Below are 10568 nucleotides of genomic sequence, written 5' to 3' on the forward strand. Positions count from 1 at the left end.
ATACATTAAAAAACACAGCATGATAATACATATTTTCAAATTGATTCATCTGTTGACCACAATTTCCATGGACATTTGATACATGATGAACCAAATCCAATTTTTCAATGTATTTGATACTGTATAAAATTTTATTTGGCAACTATTATCACCAAGAAGATCAGATTCAAACCATTGTTTGAAATCTTTTTATTCTTCTTTCCAAAATCCATAATTTAATTAGTGTATTTTGCATTTGAATTCCATTTGAATTGCAGCCGTATGGATTGCCATTAACTATGAAGACCTGTCTATTTGTTACATCGTCTAAACTTTGTATTTACATGAGATTAATTTGAACAAACATTTAACATACTGTTGTCAATCAATCCGCTAATCAATTCTGTACTAACACATGAACTGTAAGAAAACCTTCCCCTTCGTTCTTTATTTATTATTCCCTAATTTATCTACTCTAATTTAAACACCAGATTCATCCAAGAACAAATTTTTTTTAATCATTATTCCCTATTTTCTACACTCTAAGTTAAACACCAAATTCATCCAAGAACAGAAAATAAATAAACAATAAGTGGAAAAAAATAATAAATTAACGACATACCTGAAGTAGAACCAGCGCGAAAACGGCAACACAACACCTGGGAAAAATGAACATCATAAAAAATCCAGAGGAAACATTATACTCTAAAATCTCAAAATCACCCCAAAAATCACCTAAACCCAAATTTAAAACATAAGATCTAATTCCAAGTACAAAATTTATCACAAAAGTGCCAAAAATTGGCACCCAAGAAAATACACAACTAACCACAAAACGGGAAGACTTAAGACGCGAAGAAGCCAGCGGCCGAAGGAGAAGATGAAGACAGAAAACTGAAAACGAAGGAGAGAAGCGGGAAAGAAAGAAGCAGAAAAAGCAAAGGAAGAAGTGAAGAAAGAAATAGATGACAACGAAAGGAAAAGGGAGAACCCCTCTCATCAAAGATCTGGATTTCCCATGAATTTAAAAAATTAATTAAAAGATGAACAGTGCACCTGAGTTTGGGTTTTAGTATTATGGCAATTTATGCAGCGCACCAGATCCAATTTCCATATCATAATTCCCTTCTTGTATCCAGCAGAGAGTCACTTAAATAATGCCTGTCTGGCTCTGATTCTGATGTTATTTTCTTAGTTGTCACTACATTTATGTATTGTGTTTGTGTTGTGAAAGGCACTATGATTTATGGGAATATTTTTGCTAAGCATTCTTAAGTAACGGTGATATTCATAACTTTATTAATTAAAAAACTGTTATTAGCATTTTAAAAATTATATCGTACACTCATCGGAAGTGTATAAATATATAATATTTGTAATGCAAAATGAGAATTTTGAAGTACCACTAAAATTCCTTTTAACGTTCCTAGTTATCTTGTGTTTCAATTCTTCCCATTTTAGGGAGAATTGATAGAACTTTCATTGTCACTTGGTCACATAAAAATCAACATTATACTTGTTTGTTTTAAACAATTTTAGTAACATCTTTACAACCAAATAGAACATGCAAATTGTACTTGAACCTAACTCATTATAATTATTGACATGCTTGTTATGTGTTTTTTACCACTGGATGACACAATATCCAAATGTTAGAATGATGTGTTTAAGTTTGTGGTTTTGGATGCAATTCTTGAACCTAATTCATTAAAGGGAAGGAATCTAAAGGTTCTTTTTAGCTAAAATGGTCTTTAAAATTGTCATAACTTTTCATTTTGATCCTTATGATTTAAAATAGATAGAAGTGGTTCCTGAAATTGTTCACCGTCATTCATTTTAGTCCTTCTGTGAAAAATCTCCTTAAATTGAAGTTACCACCAATTTAAGTGAAGGGGTTGATTTGACAAAGATACCCTCAATTTAACAGTGATTTTTCACAGAATGATTAAAATGATTTACGGTGGACAATCTCAGAAACCACTTCTATCAATTTTAAATCTCAATGATCAAAATGAGAAGTTATGACAATCTCATAGACTATTTTGGCTAAAAAGTTGAATCTAAATTGCTTATTAAATGTCAAATATAAACATAGGTCACCAACCTTAAGTGATGATGTAAGTACCGTTAATTGATAATGTCCTTAATGTTGACGTGGATAAATATTGAAACTTAATTTCAGTAGCACATCATTTTTGGTGTTTTGAAACCCCAACGGATCCCTATTAGCCAAGACAAATACTAACTCGTCTAGTTAAAAGGGGTCAGTTTAGGGATCTAGAGTTCTATAGATGACATTAGAATGAAATTCACTTCAATACTTGTCCAGGTCATCACTTAACGTTGGAGACCTAAGGGATGTTCAATTTGCAAAAGGTTAGGTGGTTATGTGGAATGTTTTAAAAGGTTTAGACCAATTGAATTACTCCTTAAGATTTGGTAGTTATGCGTACTTAACCCATAAAAATAAGACGGACAATTTAAGTTCAAATTCAATAAACAACTTTTAAATAAATTAAAGGGAACTTTAACAAAAAATTCCTGGTACTATTCACTTTAACGAAAAGCCACATTTTTACATTAAAAAGTCAATCTTGGTACTATTCACTTTACCTTTTATTTTGTCTTTATCGTTAAAACTCAAAGTTTTCAAATTCTTTTCATTAATTTTCCTTAAATTAAAAGCTGAAAGAAGAATGATGTTTCAATCGTGAAAAGAAAAAAAAAACAAGAAACTTTTTTCTTTTAAATCCAATCGAATGTTACTTTCCATGCTATAGAAAAAAAGTTGTAGATTAGTGGGAATGATTCTCATCACAAATCTTTATTAGAATCGATTCCTGATCTTACTTGCTGGCCATGTATGGGTTTCACATTTCTCTTGATTCCTTTGCAGAATGATCCTTCCATTCTCATAAACTCTTGTTTTTATATCATGTAGAGAAGTTCATGCCAAGCAAGTTCACCTTCAAGTTTTATGAATATTTACCATGTTCGGTGGGATTCCTAAACTGGGACTGGTCACAATGTGGAGTGATATTTCAGTGTGACTGGTACACGGGATGATATATCATGTGTCATTAAACAAATGGTGGGATATGTGTGCTAAAAATTAATAACTTAAAAAATAAAATTTTCCTCAATTCCTATTAAAACATGTGGTGTACCACTTGTATTCCCGTCATAACTTAAAATTTCTCCAAAATCTGGGCCTTGGCAGCTATGAACTGTACAACTTTAATTTTTCAATCAGAATGCATTACATTATATGATTCATGACAGATATAAAAACTTAATGAACGAAAGAGAAACTAAAATTCTAGCAACATAACAAAAAAAGTAAGAAAGTGAAACAAAAATAGGTTCTGTATTAGTTCGATACTAATTAAATTACAACTAAAATTAAACATCTAAGCCCTTAACAATTAGACTCCTTGCTTTTCCTTTCTGTGTTTTTCTTTTCAGCAAATAACATTGCAAATTTGCCAAACTTTTTCCCATTGATCATTATTCCAATATATATTCTCCATTAATCAAGTATCCTCAACCAGTCAGAGTCGGAAAGCAACTCTCAGACCTCTTGAGCCCTTTTCCTGTATTAATTTTTGTAGGACTACTTGGAGTTGATCTCAAACCCCCCCTCGGAGAATCCAAACTGCGCCGGAGAATCTGCCTCATGGCGGATATCAAGTTAATGGTAGGGTTTAGAGGAGGCCCTGAGGCCTTAAACTTTTTGCAGAAGTTCATGTGTGTGGCCATGGCTTCTTCCGTGCTCATCAGTCTCTTCTGTGACCTAACAATCTCATCTTTTACAGCTTCTGCACACAACCCGCAAATCCAATGGCCCTGATATCTCTCCCTCACGTGCTCAATATACGCTGGCGTGCACTCTTCTGTTAATCCACAGCAGTCACATTTTACGAACTCGATTTCGATTTGGGAAACGAGTTTTGTTGTGGCTTGTGTTGGCTGAGTTTCGGCGGCGGCGGCTGCCGGTAGAACAACCGGGTCGCTGCTGATGATAGTTGCGGACATTGCCATTATTAGTAACCCTGCAAACAATGCAAGCAATGCTAATATGATTTCTAAATTCATGAGCAACATGAAACGTGTGATGGGAGTTAAGGGAAATTATGTGCTTTTTTATGCATGTTTTGTTGGGTGAGGAAAAACAGAAGCTAATATACTTGGCTGTCACAAAACTGAATTTCCAAAATTATTTATGTTTCTTAATGTTGGCAACGACAAAAGAAGGATGAAAGGGTTTTTTATTTTTTCACTTTCCGAAAAGAAAAACAGAATTTGGCTTTGGATAACAAAAGGTTGAGCTTCTTAGCAAAACAGAAACAAAGTGTGAGCTGGAAATCCCAACTATGCTCTTGAAATAGCTTTGTTAGTTTCTTTATTCCTCAAAAGATTGAAAAATAAAGTCATGGGTTTTGCAGATTAATTCCAATCCTATAAGACCATCTTCAATGGTTAGGCTAAAAACTAAATTTTTTAGCCCGGAGAATTTAGCTTTTAGCCCAGAAGCAGCTTTTCTGCTCTAACCGTTCTAACCTAAAATTTTAGCCCGGGATTATTAAAAAATGAACTTAGGGTATTTTTTTTGTTAAATTAATTTTTTTTCAAAAAAATAAATACGTAGACCATCGTAAATTAATTTTATAAACATTTTAATCTAAAAAAATTTAAATTCTGATAAATATTGGGTAGAGTCCACTCCGATTTCTGGGCTAAATTTTGGAGGGAATTTGGCATTGGTTTAGCATTTAGCCCCAAATTTCCCTTTGGGTTGGAGTGGGTTTGGGAGGAAATTTTGGGGGGTAATCTTGCTCCATTTTTGTTCTAAAAATAAAAATCATATTTTGAAATGGCTTGTAAATTGGTTAATATCGTTTTCCTTTGAACTCAACGTAGCACGAGTTCAGTTCCCCTTCCAATATCGTTTGTATATTATATATAAAAAAAAAAAAAAAAAAAATTGAAAAACATGTTTTTGGAAACGAGTTTCCGAGAGAAAAGTGAAAACAGCGAAAGATATATAGTTGCAACTCAAATGAAAAAAAACACATGTAGTTAAAAGTAAATAATTACCGGCAGATACTGCAGAAGCAGATCAAAAACCAAACCAAATATTTCCTTTTTTGGTTATTTTCTTCTTCTGAACTTCTGCTAATTTGGGTTTGTTTGTTGTGTTTATCCTCTATCGCTCTTTCTCCCAAGCTCCTTCTTCAACCTTCTCTTCCGCAGCAAAGAAAATGTCAAACATGAAAACCATTTCCTTCAAACCTCAACTATCCAATCCAAACAGGGCCTTAATTTTCAGTTTTCTCAAACTTTGCTAGCTGAATTATCTCTTCCTCTTCCTGATGTTCAAGACTCAAACTTTGATCTCTTTTCTGTGTTTTTGGAAGAAAAAAAAAAACCCAACTCTTAATATTATGAGCAAACAAGGAGATTGCTTTTTGTTTCTACTCCACAAAATCTTCAACTCAACAATACATGAATAGTAGAGAAGTCGACATATAAAGAGGAAAATACAACACACTTTCTAGAGAGAGAAAGATGACCCAATGATTGAAGGCTTAAGGGGCTGGACTACTTCTACAAGTATATTCCACATCAGCAACATTTGCTGTTAGGAAATTCTGGCCGTTGATTTATTTCATTGCCAGCTCAGAATTATCATGTTTTCAGACTTTACTTACCCAACACGTGCTGTTTGGGGGAGGTTTTTCCAATTTTTTTGTTATTTTACACCAATGAGTGGCGTCCACGTGCAGATCAAAAACGTGTAAGCTACAGGTTTGATTGTTTGCTTTCCTTCCACAGGTCTTTTCTTTTACTAGACTTCCAGAGAAAACAAAAAACCAAGTCTTTATTTGTCCCAATAAAATTACTCCTAGACAAGCCTAATTAGGTCTTCCCCAAACTCGTTATATATGGTAATCTATCTCCATTACTTTTTGTCATTTCAAATCGGAGCTCTCCAACAATTTCAGAGCCACAAAATCAGTTCTTCTGTTTGCATTACATGGCAGCGTGCACTGTAGAGGCTCTCTTAGACTGGAATTTTTCATGGACTTTTTGTCGTATCATTTTTTGCAAAATGATTTATAATAGGTGTGTGATATTCACACATCATTTTTTACTTCTCACATATCCTTTTAATTTTCGATCGTCAAATCGGATGAATCAAAGAATATCAAATGATAGAAATCAAAATAGATGTGTGAAAAGTAAAAAAAGGTGTGTGGATATTACATCCCTTTATAATATTGGCACGGGAGTTGTGGCGAAGATGAAATGATGGAGAATCAATGAAGAGTCTTATTTTTTAGAGTCTTCTTGACATTTATATATCTTATGGAAATAGAATGATAATTAATACAATTTAGTTGGAGTTTATGTCAATGTATGGTCTGAACTGAAGTATCATTTCCTATAGTTGGAGTTTATATCACATGCAACATTTGTATACGTTCCCTAGTCCATTCTCTTTCTCTTTCCTGCGAGCAGATTGGTGTCAAGCGTTTAGCTTCTCTGATATTAATTACCTTACAGATTGGTGAAGTCATGAGCTGATACTAGTTGTATACAACTTAAAATATTCTTCTCGTTATTTAGAAAAAAAGGATGGTAGTCTAACTCTTAATATTTACGGGTGATCAATAAAATTGCTTTGCTTGAAGCATAAAATCCTTCAAATTTTGTATCAAATTAATTATGTATATAGTAACAAGTAGTATTATAATATTCGAATGTCTACTAAAAATCCTATATAAAATTAGAGAGTAAATGTAAAATCGATTGTTTAGTTTTGTTAAAAGGAAAAACCTTCAACTAGAGTATGATATTTACTTTGTGAACTATAATTTATAATTGTGTGTGTTGAAATGAAAAAATTTAGGGTTCATTCTATTTCTGTTTTAGTATTTAGCTCTCTTTTTTTTTTTCTTTTTTTTTTTTTTTTTGAGCTGGCTAGAGAGTAATGATTTAAGATAAATGAGTAATGAAGAGTTAATGATGGAGGAAAGACGGTGGAAAAAAAAATTACATAAAAGAATGGAGAAGCACACAAATGAAAATTAAAAATCAAAACCTAAATAGTTTTAATTTATTTTCACTACCTCTCTTCATATACATTACTCGTTTCTGACATGCACGTTCTCCTCTATCTCTAGCTAGCACAAAAATAACTTGAATAAAAATGAAATCTATCAAACAAACTAGCTAACTAGCTCTTATATTTTATTCTACGTTGATGGCCTTTTGATCTAATTGTGGATGCAAATTTCCGCCTTCTCCTTCTTAAACAAAATTGCACCTACAAAACAAATCACACATTTGGTCAAGGCCAAAAAGCATCACGCACCCAAGGAGAGCTATTTATAAGGATATGGCCGGCCCTATTAGGAGAATAGGGACATGCCATTTGTGGTCAATTTTTTTGGGTGTAATTTGTAGTTAATTAGCCATTAATAGATTAATTAGGTAATAAATTCATTAATTGACTAATTAACATAATTTAAAAAGAAATGTTTTGGGGGTTATGGAATAATTACCTTGTGGAGAATGTAGGATGAGGGTGGATGAAATAGTTTTGAATTTGTTACCTATTTTGGGCACTTTTGACTAGGTTGAGGGATGATTGTCCGTTGCTCGTGCGTAGGAATAGTATGCCTCAAGGGTATTTTTGTCCTCTTCTATCCAAAAAATCCACGTGTCATCTTGTGATTATTTTCGGCTCCACACTAATGAGCATAAAATAATAAGGAAATACTAAGATCATGGTGATTCCTCTTTGTATCATTGATCAACTTCAAAGAAATGCAAAAAGGAAATGTATATGCAATGTTGAATCGTAGAGATTTGTTTAGGGTGGACTGCAATGATTGTTCATTTTTCAACCATAAGAATTACCGTGTGATTTAGACACATTTTTAATTGACAATCGTTCAAGCGCACATCGATTTATTAATCCGTCCACCCACGCACAAGCATTCACATGTGTAAACGGTGAATGAATAAAGAATTAGAAGGGTGGGACTTCTGAATATGATATGTGCACACAGTGATTTGATAACGCCTTTAATAATTGAAGTTTCACATACGACCACAAGTGCATCTTACGCAACCCTCTTTAGTCCCCACTCCATTAATTTTTGAGGCACGAGGAGATGCCAATTACCTGGTTGGCCATTAATCCTCATGATCAATTCCACAATTTGGTTGTTTTGGTAATCAATACCCAACCAATCGCAATCAAAATTTCATAAATATATATTTTTGCTTTCACTAAAAATGAATGGAACAAGCTTCGCCAAATCCTAAAATAAATTAAACAAGGCTGAAATTATTGCAGATATCGATCAAGAAAATGACATTTTTTTCTTATTCTTTTTTTCATATGATTATTACGAAAGAGACTAGCACTAGGACACGCAGCTTGCGAGAATAGATAGGCAACCCACCTAAGCAATTGTTCCTATCACAAAAACAAGGACCAAATTTGTTGCGCCTTTTGAATGCCTCATTTGAAGTACTGAATTGGAACCATGCATGCCCACAAGTTCACATGGGCAGAGATACTTCCAAATGATCATGATCACGCTTGTATATGCTTAACTTTCTTATTGACAAGGTTCTAAAAGACGTTAGGTGTTAGTTGGGCGGTGGGCTGGAGCCTAGCGGCTAGACGGATTTAAGTAAATTTCTATTATATTTCGTGTAAATAAGTGTCTGTTTATATTTAAAATATATGTAATTTCATCATAAACTACAAAATAGAATGACATAGATATTATGAAGTATTGGAACATAATGAAAACATGGGGAACAAGCACATAATGTGTATTCATTTAAGTATTCAACAAGTCTCTTACAATTTATTAAAAAATTAAAATACAAAATGAAAGTCATCTATTTTTTGTCTAAGTGAGTCGCAACTTAAGCGAGTCTAGGGGAGCTAGGCGGGTGCCTAGGCAGCGCTAGGCAGAGATTTTTAGAACAGTGCTTATTGGTAATAATAGAGAGACCAAATTTGTAAACCAAATTTGCAAACCAAATGATGTGTCAACAATAAGAAACAAACACGTTAATCGACACTTAAATTAATAATCCAATCATCTACAATGACATCATTTAGTTTGTAAATTTAGTTTAAAATTTTAGTATCTCTAGCCTTACCGTTTACTTATATGCATGCGTGTTTCACATGCAACCTAGCTATGGGTTTATGCAAAGTAGGGATGATATCTAGCTAGCTATAAGTTATAAGAGATTTGGAATGGAAATAGTGGCCGATTAAAGTGGTTGTTTGGTTCAAATTTTCTGAAGTATTTCAATCAATATTATAAACATATGCATGTGATTTTGTTGTCTTCTAACATTCAATCTTTACTTTGTTGGAGTAAGTTCGAAGTTCAAATTTGTTGGATGACAACGGTTGATGAAAAAAAAAATGTGAATTAAGTTAATTGAAGTGTTGTCATAAAACCAATTGACAAAATGAAAAGTAATCTGACTCTTTATAATAGCATCATGCAAGATCTCTTATCTTTTTGATATCGGACCACATAAAACATATCCTCACAAACTATATAACCTAGTATAATTTTATGTTTATTTGATCCTAATTTGTGAAAACATAAGGGTTTATTTATTTGATTTATTTCTTATAGAATGCTAAGGTTATTATCAGCAATGCTGAATAGGACATATGCTTGTCTTTGGGTTTTGTTGAATGGACACGCTTTGTTCAATTGGGTCAACAAAAGCCAACTGGCATCCCTACTATCCTGTGGATGACGTGGCGGTGACTACTTGATATGAAATCGTGACATGGCATCATAGTCACCGCTTACGCGTTGCACACTAATCATGTTGGTAAGTTATCCAAGTGGGTCATAATTATCATTTTAATTGCCATAATTTTTTTTTTATCGATTGCTCATGGTCGTCATTTTACCATTAATATATATATATATATATATATATATATATATATATTAAGGTTTCATCACAAAATTAATCCGTGATCAACAAATTTTTTGAAACTGAAGGCAATATGGAGAGTATGACAACTTTCTTATAATTAAGCTCATATAAGGTCCATCTTCCCATCAATGTAGAATTCATTCTCAACACGCCCCCTCACTTGTGGCGAATTTTCAAGTATAATATATGTACAACACGCCACTTAATACTATGGTCTAATGGTATTCCTCTTCACTTGTAAGTGAGAGGTTTCAGGTTCGATTCTTGCCAAAGGCGAATTTGAACCACACTATTGCTAGCCCATTGTGAGGCTAAGCACACCCCTCCCCCTTAGTGTAGATAATACTGTTTGTTCATAAATAAATAAAAACATGGACAACACCAACTGAGTGACATGGAGCACGTCGTTGTGCTTCACACGTGAAATTAACAACCTTGTGATAATAACCAATAAAATATATTTAATATGCAATATATACATTATGACCATTGTATTTTATAGTAAGTTCTTTTAGTAGTTTACCTTTAAGATCATCAAAATAATTTTTTTCTAAACTAATCGAAAAGGGTTACACACGGGTTTGCGT

At 33.1% G+C, this 10568-nt stretch overlaps 1 protein-coding gene across 1 annotated transcript; it reads right to left on the reverse strand.

The window, feature by feature from the left end:
* Positions 1-3197: 3197 nt before the first annotated feature.
* Positions 3198-5487, reverse strand: LOC137708821 (uncharacterized). Its single transcript, XM_068447972.1, has 2 exons — positions 5077-5487; positions 3198-4031 (listed from the first exon to the last, which is right to left on the reverse strand). Exon 2 carries the CDS (start codon positions 4018-4020, stop codon positions 3523-3525), a length of 498 nt encoding a protein of 165 aa, XP_068304073.1. The 5' UTR covers positions 4021-4031; positions 5077-5487; the 3' UTR covers positions 3198-3522.
* Positions 5488-10568: the final 5081 nt, after the last annotated feature.

This window comes from Pyrus communis, chromosome 11 (assembly GCF_963583255.1).
Source record: "Pyrus communis chromosome 11, drPyrComm1.1, whole genome shotgun sequence".
Classification (NCBI taxonomy): Eukaryota; Viridiplantae; Streptophyta; class Magnoliopsida; order Rosales; family Rosaceae; genus Pyrus; species Pyrus communis.